Source organism: Pogoniulus pusillus, chromosome 18, assembly GCF_015220805.1.
Source record: "Pogoniulus pusillus isolate bPogPus1 chromosome 18, bPogPus1.pri, whole genome shotgun sequence".
In the NCBI taxonomy this organism is placed as follows: domain Eukaryota; kingdom Metazoa; phylum Chordata; class Aves; order Piciformes; family Lybiidae; genus Pogoniulus; species Pogoniulus pusillus.
The window spans coordinates 9,043,343-9,064,308 of record NC_087281.1 but is presented as its reverse complement, the minus strand read 5'-3'; the positions used below and the strand labels follow the sequence as shown (position 1 = coordinate 9,064,308).

General features: G+C 38.8%; 1 protein-coding gene across 1 annotated transcript in view; it reads left to right on the top strand.

Moving 5' to 3' along the window:
- The window catches only part of RBKS (ribokinase), an 86,092-nt gene that overhangs the window by 15,575 nt on the left and 49,551 nt on the right, over positions 1 to 20,966 (top strand). The window contains exons 2-4 of the mRNA XM_064158351.1: positions 7,283 to 7,415; positions 12,715 to 12,778; positions 15,910 to 15,972. Of these exons, the coding sequence (XP_064014421.1) occupies positions 7,283 to 7,415; positions 12,715 to 12,778; positions 15,910 to 15,972 (260 nt within the window). The remainder of the gene's footprint in view (positions 1 to 7,282; positions 7,416 to 12,714; positions 12,779 to 15,909; positions 15,973 to 20,966) is intronic.

Genomic DNA, 20,966 nt, shown 5'->3' with positions numbered 1-20,966 from the left:
ACACAGAGGGAACTAAAAATAGAGGGTTTCTATGATTTCTTATTGTCTCTTAACATTTTTCTAAGTCGGTAAAGATCTGAAGTGAGTCTAAGAACCTAGAACCGGATAGCCTCATACTTAACCCAAGCTGTAGTTAAGTAAATTCCTGAGGTAGTCTCTTTATAATTCTTGGAACGTTTCTACATTCCAATAAGATATTTTAGTGGATTATTAAAAGAGATGAAAGCTTAAATGAGTAAAGAACATAAGATTTTGAAAATAATTGTGGTCTTTTTGTCTGTGTGTTATGGATACTTTCCCATAGCACATGTTCAAATCTTTGAAAATTAAGCTAGACAAAACAGACCAAGGCTAAACCAAATGTTAAGCCAAATCCAAAAGAGGTCTGAGACTTTTTCACCACAATGTTGTACTAATATTCCTAGTCAGAGACCAGAACTGTTCTCTCCTTTGTATTTATTCACTTCTGAGAATCTTGAAAGCCTGGTAAATTGTATGTGCTAGACAGTGGCTAGCTACGCCTACTCTAATCTTACAGGGATTTTCCCTGTTGTAGGGAATTCCCAGGAGAGAAAGAGCCAGGTTTGTTCAGTCATTCAAAGAGAACTTCTAAATGCTGTATTTGTGCCACTGTTTTAAGATGCTCAAGTATCTTTGCCTTTCTTCAGGAATGAAAAAAAAAAGTTTTAATGTTTCTTTTAATACTATGTAAGTGACAGTCATCATAGAATCATAGAGTGTCAGGGGTTGGAAGGGACCTCAAAAGCTCATCCAGTCCAACCTCCTTGCCAGAGCAGGATCACCTATACCACATCACACAGGAACACGTCCAGGTGGGTTTAGAATATCTCCAGAGAGGGAGACTCCACCGCTTCTCTGGGCAGTCTGTTTCAGTGTTCTATCACCCTCAGAGTGAAAAAATTCCTCCTCATGTTTAAAGGAAACTTCCTATGCCTCAGCTTCCACCCATTGTCCCTTGTCCTGTCATCGGGCATCACTGAGCAGAGCCTGGCTCCAGCCTCCTGGCAGTCACTCTTTACATATTTATACACGTTGATGAGGTCACCTCTCAGTTTTCTTTTCTCCAAGCAGCAGAGCCCCAGCTCCCTCAGCCTTTCCTTGTAAGAGACATGTTCCATTCCCTTAATCATCTTTGTGGCTCTGTGCTGGATTCTCATTATATAATGTGATATCTAACCTATACATTATATTCCTCTCTTAAATGAGAATATTGGCATTTTTAGGGAAAATTTTATGTATTTTTTCTTATATACATTGCAGAAACATAGTGATACATCATGCTTTACTTCAGTATGTCTTGTAAGCTAAGTATACTGTACTAGTTAATTAAACCTTAATTACATAGCATTCAGTGTTTGCAACATGCAAGTACTCTGGCCAGCAAATGCACTCCTGCTCTTCTCCTCATTTACTTTCTCAGTCCTGCAAATTCTTGCCTGCCCTACCTGCTGGACCATAAGTTAGACCATTTGTCTGATCTTAGTTAAAATGACCCTTGGAACACAAATATTCTGAATTAGGAACCTTTGTAAACAATAAAAGCAATACAAGAGAAATGGTGGAGGAAAAAATTGTTGAGGGGAGGGCATGATTTTCCATCGGCTTTATTGAACACTGATAATACATATTTATAGTACTTTGATGTGTCAAAAACAATGAACAGACTCTGGTTAGGTGTCAAGAACTAGACGTAAACAATGATTAATTTCAGGATTAATTTATGCTAGTACTGCTAATGTATTCTCTCCCTTTCCCATGCTTCCTTCATCACACTGGTTGGTTGTAAGATGTAAGAATTCAGTATCCGTTGTGCCTTTCATCCTCTCAAAGCTGAGTGGGATTTGTCCCATAAGCACAGGGCAGCCTGTTGGAGAGCAACTTAAATTAGGGTTTTCAGGTCAGTGTTTTCAAATTATGTCAAAGTTATAAATGGAGACACAAAACATTTGATGTAATGATTTTGAAAGCTGATCCAAAGGTTTTTCTAATTAACTTTTTTAGCCTAGTTTTTGAGTAACATTATCTGTTTCATGACTTTTAGGCTGTTTTGTATATTCTTTGTGGCTCTATCAATAAACCAAGAATTTATAGGATTCCTTAATCATACAGATTACTCATCATTGCCTGCTCATAACAGAGGCCTGAAATGCTCATTAAAATTGTCTGGTGTGAATCTAAAGTTAGAGTAGTTACAGAATTTAGTGGCAAGCAAAATTGCATTATATTAGAAAAAAAATCTTAAATACTTGTTTCAGGGAAAGTGAAACCTTCATGCTATGTGTAGCTTGGTATTGTGAATTTGTTTAGAGTGTACTACAAAAAAAGGCTTTTGGAGAGGAGAACTGCTTGGAAAGGATTTCAGTCATGCCTGACATGGAATAAAGTGGGGGGTCGTGCTATAAAAAAAGGCTTTTGGAGTGGAGAACTGCTTGGAAAGGATTGCAATCATGCCTGAAATGGAATAAGGTGGGGGGGATTGTTTGCAGTGTGCTACAGGAACTTGCCACTTTCTTACCTCATCTGTTAGCCTATTTTTACAATTAGCTAATTGTAAATCACTGTTATGATGGGGAAATTAATTAATTCAAGATTTTTCCCCCAAATTAATATTGTTTCTTAATTTTGATATTCAGAACTCTCACCACCCCCAACCACTAATTTTAATAATAATTGGTTCTTCACACAGTTATGGCAATATTTTACAGATGATAACTAGATCTAGTAATAATAAGCAAAATATATAAACATTAATTGAACTGGAAGAGACTGTTCTTGTGGCCAAATGCCGCTTGCGGTCAATATACCGCTTGCCCACTAGATGGACTCAAGGAGCTCCTTCTGCTTATGGCAGAAGGCAATGGTTCAACCAACAACAGAAGAAGGGGACACAGTCTCAAGTTGTGCTAGGGGAAGTACAGGATGAATGTTAGGAAGAAGTTCTTCACAGAGAGAGTGATTTCCCATTGGAATGGGCTGCCCAGGGAGGTGGTGGAGGCACCGTCCCTGGAGGTGTTCAAGCAAAGCCTGGATGAGGCACTTAGTGCCATGGTCTAGTTGAGTGGCTAGGACTGAGTGCTAGCTTGGACTGGCTGATCTTGGAGGTCTCTTCCAACCTGCTTGATTCTATGATTCTATGAATTAGAAAGGCTTTAAGCATTTACTCACAAAATACTGTCTCCTGACTCATGGGGGCTAGCCACAACCCCAGACAGTACCCAAACGCTTTCAGGGAATACTGTCTTCTTGGCCACTGAGACTTGATTCTTCCCAGGCTTCTGGAGAAAGGAGGCAGACAATCTCTGACCTCGTCTCCTGGCTCCTCTGGACGATCTGTGTATCTCCAGGACTTCTCATCTTGTCAGGAGACTTTCAGATGTAGGCAGGATGTCTTGTGATGTTCAGTGCACAATGTCACTGGCTATGCAGGCCGATCACTTGGAGGCATTTAGTCTGTTCCTAGTAAACTCATGACAGTGGAGCTTCCAGGCAAACAGTAAGGCAGTAAGCAATAGCAGCAGGGAACAATAGGCACTAATACAATGGCAGACCACAGCAGAGCACACTGCATTTACCTGTATATTTCTTCAATCAACCTAGGCTAAGATTAATGGGCCTTTGGACACAAAATGGCCAATCAGGACGGCAGTTAGCCAAGCCTGACCATTTTAGGTGAAGCCATAGGCTTGCTTTACCCAAATTTGGCAGGCACAAGCTAAGTGTGTGTACCTTGTTTACCACAGGACCAAGACCAGTCTGGGCAGGCCAGAGTTCTTAGACTTAGTGGCTCCAGGTTCTTTGGTTCTTTTGTCTTCTTTCCCGCAATTGCTTCTCCCCATAACAGAAGGAAGAAGAGCAAAAAAACATGCCTGGGCAAGCCAGGACATGTATAAGCCTATTTTGGGCCTATCAGGCACACCACGACACTGTTCCAACTTGATCCATTGCCATTTACCATGTACCTTTCCATCCAGACAATAGAAAAGGTCATCTCCCTATCTTCAACAAGCTGTTTGATCCCCACAGTCAGTTGTTATGGCATGCTGCTCGAAATATTGTGGTCACTAAGCCTCTTTTTTCATCAGTGCAATTATAATGCTTGTATTGGAGTTGCATGTCAATTGCCTACGTTACTGAGAGAAGTGGTCACTGTTAACACAAGAAAATGTATGGTTGAATGTACTTCTTCAAAAGTACAGCTTGGATGAGGCTTTCAGTGACCTATTCTAGTGGGAGGTGTCCCTGCCTATGGTGGGGGATTGGAACTAGATGATCTTTGAGGTCCCTTCCAACCTAAATCATTCTTTTCTATGATTCTCTGATTGAAGATGCATATGAACTTGGAGCAGCACAATTAGCAGGTGTCTGCTGGGATGTCACAGTTGTTAATCTTTCTTTAAAAGTATATTAGTGTTTTGTGGAAACATTCTATTCTGAAAAACACCCTAAGGAAGGAAAATTAATTAAGACTTGATACTATTTTCATGCTGCAGAATTTAAATGAGAAGACAGTGTGAGCTAGTGGATTAAGCTGATCTCTGTTTTTTTGCCACTGGCTTCTTGGCTGATCTGAGGCACAAAAAGGCAGAACGACTTGAAGTTTCACACCAACAAAACAGGAATTATGATGTTGATGTTGTTCTGCTTTTTAAAGTGTAGTGAGATCTGTGGATGAAAGGATTTATCCAAGACCTGCTATTACTATTTCTTGCCATGTCTGGGTGAAACAACTATTGTTTGCTGAGTGGCACATAGTTTTAGAAGTGTGTGTGCAGTACCCTGGCACTGTGTGAATAGGAGCTTCCTCAGCTGACTGTTTTGGCCTTTGTTCTCTGGTCCATAACCACCACTACTTTGGCTTCCAATGGTGAAAATAGTGAGAAATTATAGGTGTTACCATTAATAAAGTTTATTTGTCTATGCTTATTACACCTTTTTCCCTGAAACCTTAGAGTTTCTCATTGTAAACAACCTACCTGCTGTGGGCAAACAGTTTTAACTTACCAATCTTTTTTGTGTATATGTTAAATACCTGTAGGTCTATTTCTAAAAAGCTGTTGAATTTTAATTTAAAACCATTCAAGAATTTCCCAACTGAATGTTTCCATCTCTGCCTCACTGGAAACAAATGAGTGCTGTAGCCAAGGTTTCTCCATGGCAATTCACACAAAGTGAACATACTGTCTGGGTGCTGTGCTCTCACACTAAATTCTGTGGTGTTTTATTCGCAAGCACATCCCAACTTAAGAGTTTGAATGCATACTTGCTGGAAACTAGCTACTGGTGAAGCACCAATCTCTAACAACTCCTTCAAAGCCAAATGAACAATTTCTGGGAGTTTAGGACTTACTTGGCTTTGCTAACTTAATTTTAGATTTTCTCAAGTGTTTCTAAAGCTTTGAACTGATGGATGCTGGAATTGAAAAATTAATACAATAACTATGTTTTCTTTTTCCTGAGAATGTTTAGTTAATCAAGTTGCATTCTGTCTGCAAAACCTTACAGAATTAATGACACCAGTATGCCCTAGAAGTTGTAGGATAACCTTGGAAAGAAATATCCACACTCTCAGAAGGCACTCTGGTGATTTGATAACTCAGGAGCATGGCACCCTTTTTTTTGAATTGAAGGGCTGGCATAGATATTCTATTGATAGAATAATCAATATGCCGTTCTGTTTTCTGAATTGAAGGGCTGGCATAGATATTCTATTGATAGAATAATCAATATGCTGTTCTATTTTCTGAATTGAAGGGCTGGCATGGATATTGTATTGATAGAATTATCAATATTCTATTCTATTTTCTGAATTGAAGGGCTGGCATAGATATTCTATTTATAGAATAATCAATATTCTATTTTCTGAATTGAAGGGCTGATGTAGATATTGTATTGATAGAATAATCAATATTCTATATTCTGAATTGAAGGGCTGGCATAGATATTCTCTTGGTAGAATAATCAATATTCTATTCTATTTTCTGAATTGAAGAACTGGCATAGATATTCTATTGATAGAATAATCAATATTCTATTTTCTGAATTGAAGGGCTGGCATAGATATTCTATTGATAGAATAATGTTGTAAATTGACAAACAGAGCTGAAGTTTATCTGTTTCTTGTTGGGGTAAATTCCTCTGCATTCTCTCAAACTCTCCTTCCTCACTTTCCTTTTCAATCCTTTAGACTTTTGGAAACCTGTCTAAGCAAACTGTCATTGACTGAACAGGTTGCTAGTGCATCGTAGGAGGCCTTCCCTCTACACATGTAAACTTGTTTGTAGCTTAAGAGATAGAAGGAATTACATTTTTAAACCTTGTGCCTGGAATGTATGGCTTGAGGAGGCAGAAGTTTTGGTAATCCTAAGTGTTGTAAACACAGCATTGAGTCATGTATTTTAATAGAATTGGCAAAAGTAAGCTAGCCATTTGCATTCAGAGAAATTTTTCCACATAGTCTCAGTGGTGTCTTCTCTTCCTTTCAACTTTTGCTAGAGATAGCAAAGCATCTGGTAGAGTTAACAAAATTACGGTTTTGTTTTGGTGGTGGTGGTTTAGGTTTGTTTTTTTTTTGTCTAAAGTGGAAATTAAACCAGAATACACTCCTGATGGGCCTCTGCTTGTATTAGCACATCTGGTTCTGGGCACTCATCTCCAGAAGGATGTAAATGTAATTGGACTGCATTCAAGAGACAACAAAATGCTGAGAAGTCGTAAAGCTTGTTTTATAATAGAAAAAAAACCCTAGAAGTTAAATATGTGCAGCATACTTGATTTACAGCAGAGTAGAGCAAGGTTTTGATAATGATCTACATTTTTAAGGGGTGTGAACAAAGTGAAAAATTACTTAGAGCAGTTCAAGAAGGTATAATTACATATAGTGAAATTAAATGAACAATATGTAAACTTGAACTGAATGTTACAGAAAAACAACATGAGCAGTGAGACCTATAAATTTGTTATTTATTCCTAGTGAGTTAGCACTGGGGAAACTCAGGGATCAAGTACTTTTTTTTCCTGTAGTAACATGAAACAATGAACAAAAGAAATGCAATCTCTTGCTTGAGTAATAATTGAGAAGCTCAACTGGGTGTCATACGAAGAATAAACTTAAACTGACAGAATGTCAGGTCTTTCAAGGCTTTTTTTTTGGTCTTAGTGTCTGGCTGTTGGACTGTTTACAATGCCAAGATTGTAAATTTTGTTTTGAAGATGTTTGTTACTTTCAGTCACTAACGTATGTACATGTTTTAAATTGGAATAGCTTTACCACACGATTGCCAAGAGCTGGAGAAACTGTCCTTGGACATAAGTTTTTTGTTGGTTTTGGAGGGAAAGGAGCCAACCAGTGCGTCCAGTCTGCTCGACTTGGGGCCCAAACCTCGCTCATCTGCAAGGTAAGCACTGTATTGCTCTTGCTCTACAGCTGAACTAAATGTTCATGCAAATTCCAGTGAAGCTTTAGGTGACTGGAATTTGGTGACTTACAGAAAGGTTGTTTGGTTTATGGATTTTTTTTTTTAAACCCTTTCTAATTCATGTTTTGTTATTTCAGCTATAAATTTAAGCCTGGAGTAGGACATTTTAAGAACACTGCCAGAACCAAAGACTAGTTGACTAGACATCTGGCAGACTTTGCATGTAAAAGATTACAAAACTTAGATTGATGTACCATGGAAAAGAGGTTTAGAAGGAATTTGGGATATCCACAATTCAGGTCATTTTGATGAGTCCTTCCTCTCTATGTTCCCCACAGTTAAAAATGATCAGGGGCTTCACTGATGACATTCAAGTGCCAGATACTGCAGTTAGTCTGCAATTTGCTTTGTAGGCAATTAAAAATCAGACACTGACAAGCCACTAACAAATTTGAGAAGGAATATAAAATTTTGTGCTTCAATCATTATCTCATTACGTGAGATTAGGTTGAGACCTTCATGTCCAAAGTCTAGAACCTTTCCATGCTTTGGGGCTTTTCCCCCACTTTTGTGAAGCATCTGATATACCATAATACAAAGACTACCTAACAGACCATTAGGCTGATTTAGCTTGGCAGATGCTGTATTCTTACAACAATTTTATTTGGTTTATATCATTAAACATTACAAGTTTTGAGCGATCATTACTAAGGTTAAGATCAAATTTTCTTTTTCTGTAGCTTTATTGTCTATTTGTGCTAACCATAGGTGAAAAGTCACAGAATTAACTTCACTGGACATACTTTGCTGTTGCCATAGCTAAGGAGGATGATAGATTTGTTGAATCATTGTCAAGGATTTTTTGGTAGGTACTGAAAACATCTCAAGGAAGCCTTTCTCACTGGTTTTCCATTCCAAAATTTATCTGAAGAGTGGTAGCTATAAATCTAAATTACACCTGTGTGCTTTTCCATGGGTCATTACCACACTGTAGGATACTACAGTGTGTGAGGGTTTTATGCTGGCAGTGCATCTGTAATATTGTCTGTATTTCATTATGTTTACATTCAAAAATTATCAGATTCAAGTACAAGTTGAACTGGCAATGAATTCCCTGCTAGCATTTCCTGCTAAATGTTAGAGGGTTTTTCCCACTGAGAGTGTGAATTTTGTTTTATTTTTTAATGGTATAGCCTTTACTCATTGCATACAGCTTTCTGAAACATTTGCATTCCTAATAAAATTTAGCAGTTACTATAATTTCTATTGATTTTACAAAACCATATTTGTGTTACTTCAATAAAAACTAGTTTTTCATTATGATGTTTATTTATTTGCCATTGGAATGGGCTGCCCAGAGAGGTGGTGGAGTCACCGTCCCTGGAGGTGTTCAAGCAAAGCCTGGATGAGGCACTTAGTGCCATGGTCTGGTTGAGTGGCTAGGGCTGGGTGCTAGGTTGGACTGGATGATCTTGGAGGTCTCTTCCAACCTGGTTGATTCTATGATTGGAGAAAAGAAAGACCAGAGAATAACTCTAATATTTATAAATGCTAGTATTTTGTATGTTTGTTTTTTATTTTAAAAGTTAATATTTACTTTTTAAATTAAAATGCATTTTATAGCATTACAAAATAGTCTTAAAGCAGTGCAGTCTTATATCTGCATAGGTCAGTGGGCTGTAGTGTCAAGTTTCTTACTGAATAAATGAAGAGTCAGGCAATAATGAACCACTAAAATGCAATTATTTTCTATTTAGCAAGCAATCTTAAGTGTTCAGTGGTTCTTAAATCAAGACTGTCCCTCACACACACACACTTAGTACATACTTTACGTTTTGGCTATCATTTCCAACGTTTTTTATCTCATACAGGTGCAACAATTGTCTCTACAATTGTAAGTTCAAGCAATGGAATGAGTATTAATACTATAGGAACATTATGGTGGAGTATGGCATTCTTTTGTGAGGGCTTTAGTTTATACAGAGGGTGTCCTCAGCAGGTAGGCATCTCAAATCAAGTGACCATGCATCCTTCAGAGCACTAACAGACAAAAGAGAGCCAGTGAGTGGTGAGGGTTTGAGCGAGGGGCTTCTAGAATGACTTACAGTTATGACTAAAGATGCCACACAGTGCTATGGATTTTAATGTAAAATCCAAATACTGAGTTTGAACAGTGGAAATGCAAACAGATTTCTGCTTTCTTCCTGGATTTCTCTAGAATTTGCTGCTGTTTCACTGTGTTATCAATATGTATCACAGTGTCAGCCCCCTCATCAGATTGCTCAGTACAGTAAAAGAGTGTATGGGTGGAATAGTTGCCTCTTCAAAGATAAGACAATTGTTCAGAGAAGTGTAAAGGATTACTACCAAGAAACTAAAGGCTCTATGCAAATAAATTAATTGATTGTTTTTGTATAAGAGCCCTAATGTAGTACTAAAAATGCACAGTGGTCTTGAGAGATTAATATGGTGGAGGAATATTGGTCTGAAAGATGCTGTTTGGGCTGAAGAAAGTGCTGATTTACTGTTGACAAACAATTTGGAATGGTTCTCACTGGGTATGAATGTCACTGGCATGGTATTGCATATACTAAATACTGCTTAAGCAGAATCTGCATTTGACTCCTGCTTAGAAATAGGAAGTACTGTATTATGCTGTGTAGTTTTTTCTTTTTAGGTGATCTGTTAGTCAAATTTCAGTTGAAGTGGTGAAAGCATGAATCCTCACTTCATTGTAAAAACTACTCTTCCTCAGATGCAGCCAAGAATATGGTGGATATCTTCTTTTTTAGTTGGGTATTTCTAAAGTGTGGGGGGGTGGGTAACACCCAAACCATCACATATGGCTGTTTTAGATTTGGTGTTAGTACCTTTTAATTCCTTAATTCCTTAATGAAGAAAGAGAGTAAACAAAAAGAAACACACAAGGAACAAAACAAAAAGGTACATGTAGAATACATCAAACAAACAATTGTCAAGTACTCTTTGAGCTGCTAGAAGTTTAGCTGTTGTCATGCCAGCCAGCTCCCCTAGCTCCACATGGGAAGCAAGATAGTAAGCAGGAAGAACTCAGATTAAAAAATACTGATGTAATTCCAGTCATTTTAATATGCAAACTGTGTGACTGTAATGCTTGTACAAACAGCTGTTGTTAGGAAATAAAGAAAGAAGAAATGCTATTTCAGCACATGCAATATGTGTGGTCAGCAGGCTAAGACATTTATTTTACTTTTACTTTTTCCCTTCTGATCCATCTAGCAGGGTCTGTGCAAGAGCAGAAAATATTTAAGACAATATTATGTAATTTGACATGGTCAGTAAATATGTCTTTAATCTAAAACAAGACTGATGCCCAATACTCTGTCTTCCTTGCGGGTAAAGCTTCAGTGGAAAGAGAAGCCCTTCAAATTCAGTGGGATCAACTGGGTTGGATGCTGATGAACTAACATGGAAAAAAGTTTCCAGAGGAAAAGGACCTCCATGGAGACCACTCCAAGGGCTTCCCTCAAGCAGTGAGATGTCTTGCTCTGAGCAAAATTACCACAGCTGATCACATTTGTTCTGACAGCTCAACAAAGAAGTATGCCTGTCTGTCAGTTGTGTATGACCCAGAGCTGAAGGAAGGAAGTTTTGGTGGAGCTTTTGGAAAATGGTTATGAAATGTTGAGATTTGTTGTAGAAGCTTTGTAGCAGAAGGGGAAGGAAAAGGTAATACCATCAGGCAAAATGTATTCCTTTAGTACAACCGTCAGGCTGCAGAGGTGAGCACAGCTCAGCTTTTAACTGCAGATGAGCATCCTAAAGCAGCTGGAAGATACAGCTTCTGAAAACCTGCCCTGTCTTGCAAGCTGGGAGAAATTCTCTAGTATTCAAACAATAATATAGGGGTCAAAGTAAATGTTGCTGATTTTTTTTTCAATGTGCTAAAGGAATGTCCCATTTGGCTAGACTGTTTTGACCTAAATTGCTCTCTTCCTTTGGTAAAAGATTGGAGCTGTCCCTAATAGTGCTTCAGAAAAATCCCTAATCACAGATTGTATGAAATGAAAGTGTGGTTCCAAACATGATTGTGCAATAGGATATATCTGTGACACTTGAAATTTTAGAGTTTTGAATGGCTTGTTGGTTGTTGTGATCACTAGCTAGCTAGTACTCAGGCCTTCTGCAAGCTTTCTAAATCATCGAGCTCATGAACAGACAAATTTCTAACAGCAGGTATTAGAGGCAGCTGCTTTGTGCTTCCCGTGACTCAAATACATTGTTGGCTATTTAGGGCTGTTGTCTGAGAACATGGATCATTGGTTTCAGGGCTCTTTATATAATTATTTCATTGTCTATGCCATGACCAGGATATTGATTTGCTTTCTAATCTGAAAGGTGTTTTTTTTCTCTTGCAAAAATACTTTCTGTAGCATGGGTCAGCTTTTGATGCTTAATCAGATGCACACCTTGCTCTGTGAAGTGGAACACACACTATGCATACTGAACATGTAGGCTAAGAAGAGTGAATTAAAAACTGTGTTGACTTTGTAAATACAGTTTATGTGCTGTTTTGACATTAAGCAAGTTATGCCATTCTTTTCTCCCTATACTTCATCTCCTTTGTCCAACTTGTGTAGTGTAACAAAAAGAAACCTTTATGAGTCTGAATAAACGGTAAGCAGAATGCTGTACAGCTGAAAGGGTTAGTTAGCCCTTGACCTTGCTGTTAGGAAAACAATACAGCATATCTTGAGTCTCTAACTTAATCTACTGTTGCTCAAAAAGCAACAAATGGTTGACTTTGTAAACAATACAAGTACTGAGAATTATAGAAATCATCAATGCCATGTTTATTGTCACTTTCTATCCCATAACCACAGTTTGATCTTGAGTTAGACAATTTGAAATACAAGCAGCAATTAAGAGACAAGGTCCAGAGCTCCTACAAATGCTTTCATTTCAAAGCTGAAAAATTAAGTACACTTCTAGATTTCACAGTCCCCAGAAAGCTTCAGTGTCAAGGGAACATAGTGGTTGTAAGGAAATGAAACTTGAACGTAGCAACATGGATGTAGAGGGGAGTTCTCTAACAGAAGAAAAAGCTGCAGAACACTGTTCCTATTGTATATTAATACTATTTATATGTTTTACTATTATTTATTAGTTTAATACTTGTTTATTAATAAAGTGCTGCAAAACAAGGTGTTGCATTCAAATTCTGTCTGTTGTTAAGGATGAGAGGATAACTAGATTACCTTTCTGTAGAGAATGCCTACCATTTTATCTTTTTATATAGGTTGGGAAGGATTCCTTTGGCAATGATTATATTGAAAATTTGAAGAAGAATGGTATTTCTACAGGTAAAATTTAATTTTAAAGAAAACTTTAGTATTGCTTTTAACCTTTAAATTTGGTAGTGGAGAGTTTCTTACCTTATTGCCTTATTGGGTATGTTAAGCCTTTCAGAACTATGAACAACTGTTTTGACCCAGCTGGTAGGAATGAATGAATATAGGTGAGAATATAGGGACTTCTGAAATCAGATGCACCACTTAAAATAAAATGTAACGTTACTACCATTAAATCTCAGATGATTACATCAGTACAAGTCACCTAAAGATAACTTACGCAGTTGTTTAGACTGACATTAATGATAGCAGATAATACCTCATGAGAAAGTGAAAAACAGAGTCTGTTTATTCATCTGAATTTCATGTTGAGAGAGGAAGGATAGAGTGGAAATGCATTTGTCAAATCAGTACATTTCACCTCTGTTTTGTCAAATGACACGTGCAGTCGTTTTAGAGACTGCAGCCAATGTTTGTTAATGCAGACATACACCAAAATCAATGTTAAAAGGCTTTCAGGAAAAGGGAAAATTAAACATTCAGAGTAATCTGTTATCCTTGCAACTCTAATTCTCCCTCTTGTGTAAATATATTATTGTGTGCTGTTTAACTACATGGTCACACTTTTGTCTGAATTACTCTTGTCTTCTTCAGGGTGTAGAAGGATGGACAGATCCAGTCACCACTAAGTGGCAATTCAATATTCTGTTCATTAATTCTGTTTAATATGCAGCTCCAAGCTTCATCTACTGCAATATCCAATTCTGCTTTAAAGACAAAACTATCAGTATTTTGTGGGCTTTTTTATTATGCTTATCAGTATAGCATCTAAATAGTTCACAAATGTATATACAGGCTTATTCATTGCATATCTTCCAATTTGCCTGAGATACCAGGCAAGGATGCTGTAAAAACAGTGTCTGTTGGTGTACAGTTCTAAATCTCTCCAAAGCAAGCATATCTCATGAATAAAGTCTTTGATCATATAAACAAAGCTTTCATTATGCATAGTTCTTAATGTGTGTTCCATAAGGAACCTTAAATCTCCTGGTTTGTGATTTAAATGATTGATCTTGCAATTGTAACATAATTTTTTTAATAGTCATTGTAACAGCAACACTGGGGAGGGGAGGGGGGAAATGTTAGAAATTTTATGGCATTTAATTTTTACATAGATTGATCAAATGAAAGTTGGGAAAATTTAGGTCCAAGGTACCAATTTCTGCTGACAGAGTTAAAAATATTTGAAAGTGGTCAGCCTTACAGGAAGACAGGGCTGGTGTGGGATCCCAACTTGCATTCCAAAATGTGGAGGCAAGGCTGATTCCATGTGCACAGACCTTTTTGCTTAGTTTATTTGCTTAGTTTGCTTATTTGTTTCCTTAGTTTATTCTATTTCAGTTCCATTTTCTTCTCAGTTTAATGCTTGTCTAACACATCCCTGGATGAAAATCCTTGCTGTGATGTCAGTTCTGTCAACTTTCATGTTCTGGTTCCTTGTCATCCTTGGGTTGTATTTATCTTGTTCTTTTGTTTCCTAGCATGTCACCTTAACACCTTTTCTGTCCAATTCCAATCTGTTTTGTAATTTTTCTCTTTTTCCATTCTTCCTGTTTTTACAACCTACCAGCTACCAGTGCTGCTCAGATTATTTGAACCTTTAGTGATGTGTAACTCCCTCTCCCACACTTGATCAGGGCAAGTTGCTGCTTGTTTTCTGCAGGAAGAGCATTGAGAACACAGAAAACACAAGTTCTCTACTTTCAACTCTGGTGGGCAGAACTAGCTCATGCTAAAAAAAAGCTACAATTTCAAGGAAAGTTCTGCTCTGACCCTTGTAACTCTGAGCTAGGTAAAGGTACCTCCAGGGTGAGTACCTGCAAAACTGAATGAGCATGATGTTGTTTATTTTTCCATCCTTGCTCAAATTTGGCTACTTGAGAAAGAACCAAAAAGTTTTTGCCTAGCAACATGTCTGTTCTGAAATGTTAGAAGACCAGAGCTTCTTAAACAAAAGGTCACCAAAGTGTATACATTTTTTCTCAGATATGTTTAATAACACCCAAATCACCTCCCCTGTTGTAGAACGTTTTAAGCCACTAGTTAACATAGAAATTAATAATCATAGGTTCATAGAATCAATCTCTTGGAAGAGACCTCCAAGATCATCCAGTCCAACAGCAATGAGGTTCCCCCCTGAGCCTCCTCTTCTCCAGGCTAAACACCCCCAGCTCCCTCAGCCTCTTCTCATAGGGTTTGTGTTCCAGGCCCCTCACCAGCTTTAGTTGCCCTCCTCTGGACATATTCCAGCACCTCAACATCTCTCTTGAATTGAGGGGTCCAGAACTGGACACAGGACTCAGGGTGTGGCCTGACCAGTGCTGAGTACAGGGGCAAAATAACCTCCCTTGTCCTACTGGCCACACTGTTCCTGATGCAGGCCAGGATGCCATTGGCTCTCTTGGCCACCTGGCCACACTGCTGCCTCATCTTCAGCTACTATCTACCAGTACCCCCAGATCCCTTTCTTCCTGTCTTCTCTCCAGCCACTCTGCCCTGGAAACAGCTTCATAGAGTTGTAAACATGGAACATTCTTTATAATAGACAGGGGTGCCAACCTCACTTCTATTTTATTTATTCTATTTATTTATTCACGTCTGTTTTATTTCTTCTATTTAATTTATCTGAATAACAATCCAAAGAGGAAACATTCTGCCTCACCAGCGCCTTCACAGCACCTATTAATATTGCTGCTGAAATGCAAATCTACACAGAGTAGAATTCTGTGTTCTTTTGGTATTTTTGTTTTCTGCAGTATTGTTACTCATTGGATAAAAGAAATATTTGCATGTAGGAGTAAAGTGCTTGAGAAGGCTGTGTAAATAACATGCTTTCTCTGAAGCAGAGATATAGCCAAATTAAAGAATGTTGGACTCACATTTCTGCTTTGTGGGTGTAAATTAACACTTTTTGTTGTTGTTAGCTTCTCTGGCATTGTTGCACATGAAAGAGTAATTAGCATTTTTAAATTACTGGAGGTTATGGGTTCATTTTAGATTTAATTCAATTAAAATGCATCACATGCTATTGGCTGCAAGTAACATATCGAACAAATGCATGCTGTAACTTTTCCCTTTCTTAGCCTTTGTAGGTCAGACTGCAGATGCTGCTACTGGAACTGCTTCAATAATTGTCAACAGTGAAGGTACATATTTCTGCTCTGAATTGTCCTCTGCATTCTGCCTGTACAGTCATGAAAGAAGCTTTTGCCTTGTCACTTAATTGTAGAATTATTTCCCCTACATATTTAGGCTTTGTTTGTAATCATATTTGCACTTGGTTGTACTTCTTTTGTTACAGGTAGTGTTGCATGATGAGGTGTCTAAAAGCAGCAGATGCTTAGATTAGCAGTGTGGTAGCCATAGCCACATCAGCCAGCTTGTCTATCTAGTTTTGCTCTGTATGACCATAACACAGTGTAGCAGAAGAATAAAGTTTTTCCACTCAACTTAACCCAACACTTAAAATGGGAAGAAAGGGTTTGCTTCCTTAGCACAGAGTCATTATACTCTGAATCAGGAAAAAAATTGTCCTTAGTATAAATAGAAGAATATGTGCTGATCTTGTAATATTACCACAATTCTTGAGGTAGCATCTGCAGTGCTGAAAACACAGTGAAATGGCATAACTGCTTTTTCTGTGTTAATTTTTCTTAGCCCATGCCTTTGCTCTCATATTGCAGGAGAAGAATAAGAGAAGATTTGGCTTCTTTTCATATTTTTCTTGGTGATTGCTAAATTATCCTTCAAAAACTTTCAGTTTTATCTTCTCGCAAAGCAATTTGTGCAACTGAGATCCCCTAAGGGAAGTATATGTGTCTGGATCAAAATACAGAGCTCAGGACTGATAATGTCTATGCAAAAAATAACAAATTAAGTGCAATTGAAGCAGTTAATATTTTGTTGCAGCTAAGAGCCTTCATGTGAATGCTCAGGAACAGTGTGGCCAGTAGGACAAGGGAGGTTATTCTTCCCCTGTACTCAGCACTGGTCAGGCCACACCTTGAGTCCTGTGTCCAGCTCTGGGCCCCTCAATTCAAGAGAAATGTTGAGGTGCTGGAATGTGTCCAGAGAAGGGCAACGAAACTGGTGAGGGGCAGCCCTGTGAGGAGAGGCTGAGGGAGCTGGGGGTGTTTAGCCTGGAGAAGAGGAGGCTCAGGGGGGACCTCATTGCTGTCCGCAACTACCTGAAGGGAAGTCGTGGCCAGGTGGGGGTTGGTCTCTTCTGCCAGGCAACCAGCAACAGAACAAGGGGACACAGTCTCAAGTTGTGCCAGGGGAGATCTAGGCTGGATGTTAGGAGGAAGTTGTTGTCAGAGAGAGTGATTGGCATTGGAATGGGCTGCCCAGGGAGGTGGTGGAGTCACCATGCCTGGAGATGTTGAAGCAAAGCCTGGATGAGGCACTTAGTGCCGTGGTCTAGTTGAATGGCACTAGTTGGAGGTCTAGTTGGAGGTCTCTTGCAACCTGCTTGATTCTATGAATTTAGCTGTCACATCTAGAAGTAGCTTCTAGAATCATAGAATCAGTCAGGGTTGGAAGGGACCACAAGGAGCATCTAGTTCCAACCCCCTGCCATGAGCAGGTACACCCTACCCTAGATCAGCTTCTGTGCGACCTGATGGTAGTGCATTGGTCTACAACTCAAAATAGAAAAGGAAACATGACTATTCACTTCAGGAGCAAACCTGGCAAGGAAATGTGACTAAATAAAGCCTATACAGAACATCCAGGGAAACTAGGCAAGTGCACTGGAGATAGAAGTTTAATTTTTCCCTAAGTAAAATGAATCAACACTTTGCATGACAGTCAATACTCAGGCCATTGAAAATAGGAGAGGCTGTGAAAGCCTCGCTGCTTTGTATATGTAACCATGGTTTGCACTAGGTTGCCTTAGGTCCAGAACAGCTGAATAAGAAGTAGTCTTACTACATCCAATTCATATGCATGGCCAGTTAAGATGAATGTAGTCTAAACGTGGATGAACAGAGGATGACCTGTTCAAGTCACAACACAACAAATTTTTCTGAGTGAGGAAGAACTAAACCATCTTGTAGCTCTAAAGCCTTTATAAGCATCAGGAAAGGGAAACTGATTAAGTGCCATGAGGTTGTCTCACATGAAAGTGTCAATGTGAAAGGTCTTTGATAGTCTTGTGATTCATGTAGTCAGATGAATAATGTATAATTTCATGTGGTTTGTTTCTTCCAGGAACTTAAAAATCCTAAATTAAATTACATCTGGCCTCAGATTTCACTTAAAGTCTAGTCAAAGAGCACACCTGGTCAAAGCTATGCTGTAAAGCAAACAGATGCACAGAATTGGTGATGGTGCTGGTTGTTACTTCTCTCTGAAGCCATCTGGCCCCTGAATTGAGTAAATTGCAATAAAACAGCAGTACTGATGTGCTTTGCTGTTGCAAGAGACACTGGGTTGTTTTTTTCTTATGGAAACCTGGCTGATTTGGCCTCAACAGGCTTTACAGCACTTTTCAAAGGACTTGTCTACACATGCATGTTTTACCACAGCAGTTGTGCTGGCATAGCTGAAACACTACAGCATTCAGTGCACTCACGAAAAGCAGTTTCTGCTAGTTCAAATTAGATTTAAAAGTGTGGCATTTGAAGCTGGGCTTGGTGATGATGTTTTATGTTAAGACAGGGGACAAATGAAAACATTGGTGTCATCTCTTTAAATCACTTAAGTTTTAACTGTTGCAGTTTCACACACCTAACTTGCATTACATCTTACCTATTCTTTCCAGGTATGCATACTTGGTAAAAATAGCAGCTCAAATCAGTAGAGTAACATCACAGGCAGAGGCAGGAGAAATAGTCAAGTAGAGGGATCAGACTGTGATGGGTGAGTGAGGGCAGGAAAAAGGAAGCTGTAGAGAGCACAGTCAGAGTAGGTTCTGAAGTAAACTTTCCTTGATATTACCCATGTCTGTCCAGCTGGTGCTGCAGAGTTTTTGTGCAGGTTTTTACTGGTTACTGAATTGTACATTGACAGAGTTCTAGAAGTTTTCAAGTTATCAGGCATGTTTGATATTCTTCAAGTTCCATTATATTCTGGGGCAAAACAACATTGTTTTAATAAAAAGATAGAGAGGTTGAACCTCTGCCTTAATGCAAAATGGTGAAGAGATATGTAGCAAGTTTGTAGTGCTGCACTGTAAGGCATGCAGTTCATAGATACTGCAAAGGTTCCCTCTGGGCTGGGTCTCAGAAATCTATGCAGATTCCTTTCTGGAACCTCATGTTCCTTTCAGTTCTCTTTTGTGCAACTGCCTCTTCAGAAAGGTTTTGACTAAACACAAGCTCTCATTTACCAATACACTGTACACTTTGAATCTGTACTTTTCTCTTTTAAGGAGAAAACCTGGTACACCCAGCAGCTTATCTGAAGACATTTCGTTTGAGGTGCATTGCACCACTTTGAACCCCAACTTTTGTTTCCACTTTTACCCTACCTTCTCCACTAGCTCTGTCACTTAGCACACCTTCTGCTTACAATGTGCTGTTGAATGGTAAGAACTCCATAAAGTGATGATGTGTGTCATACTTTTACAAACACACATAAGGAGAAAAAAAACCCAACTCTTTATGGATCATTTTTACACTATTATCTGTGACGTTTACTGCACCTCTGTCTGTATCTGATACTGGCCATTAAGCTGGCCCAGTAAATTGAACCAGTCTGATCATTTCCGTGTTCATAGCAAAAATTCAGTGAAGAGACACCAGAGATTGGCAGGTCATGATTAAGATATTATTGACTGTTACAAGTTAGGGCTTAGAGCTCACCTACGTAGAACACTGCAAGATAACCCTCACTCGAGATAGGCACTGTGCTGACTTTCTGATAACAGTATTAATCATTCATGAAGAGTGAACAGGCATTATTTGGTAGGTGAGTATACCTTCAATACCAAAGCACTACTGGTAGAAAAACATTTAAAATACATATTTAGATAAGGCTAAGTAAACAAGGCAAACTTAGAATACAAATTCCAGGTTATTTGAATTATGCTTTCCAAAGAGAAAAATTCTTTGTTTTGAACCTTCAAGGTTGTAGAGAAATCTCACCTGAGTTTTTACAGAATGTCTGTGTATTGACATCATGAACTTGTATGTTTTGTGTGTGAGATTATTCCATGCCAAGTAGTTGCATAGAAGTCACAATAGCACGACACACCCAAAACTTGCCCCGGTGGTCATGAACTGTGTGATTTGGCATCAAATATTTTTCTTGTAATGTTCTTTTCTGGTCACAAATACAATCTTTTTTTATGAGTTATTATACAGATATTGTTATAATTGCACTGTTTGAGATTTTGGTGAGTTCTAGGCACTACTGACAGCTTTTAGACCAGTGAAAAAAGTTATTGCACCACAGTGTTTGCAATTTGGCCAGTGCTTTTAATTTTTGCACTGGCCATTCTCACCTAATGGTATCTATAAAATGACACATGCAAAATAAATTCTGCCTTGAGTGAGGCATCATTCTAAGAAGTGACAGTAGCAGGTTTAGAAGCCCAGCTGAGGATGGTGTTTAGACATGCAGCATTTACACTGTTTTAAGTATTGATTGGAGCCAATTCTTACCTGGTGTAAGCTTGCCCAAGTCTATCAGCTTCATTTAGCTCTTCTAGTTTATATCAACTATGCATGTGGCCCTTAGTATTCACAGAATGTCGAGGGCCAGAAGGGACCTCGAAAGTTCATCCAGTCCACCCCCCCTGACAGAACAGGATGACCTAGAGCAGATCACACAGGAATGTGTCCAGGCAGGTTTTGAATATCTCCAGAGAGGGAGACTCCACAGTCCTCCTGGGCAGCCTGTTCCAGTGTTCTGTCACCCTCACAGGGAAAAAATTCCTCCTCATGTTTACATGAGACTTCCTATGCTTTAGCTTCCACCCAGTGCCGCTTGTCCTGTCATTGGGCACCATCGAGCAGAGCCTGGCTCCAGCCTCCTGGCACTCACCTTGCACATATTTATAAACATTAATGAGGTCACCTCTCAGTCTTCCTTTTCCAAGCAGCACAGCCCCAGCTCCCTCAGCCTTTCCTCGTAGGAGACATCTTTGTGGCTCTGTGCTGGACTCTCCAGCAATTCTATGTCCTTCCTGAACTGC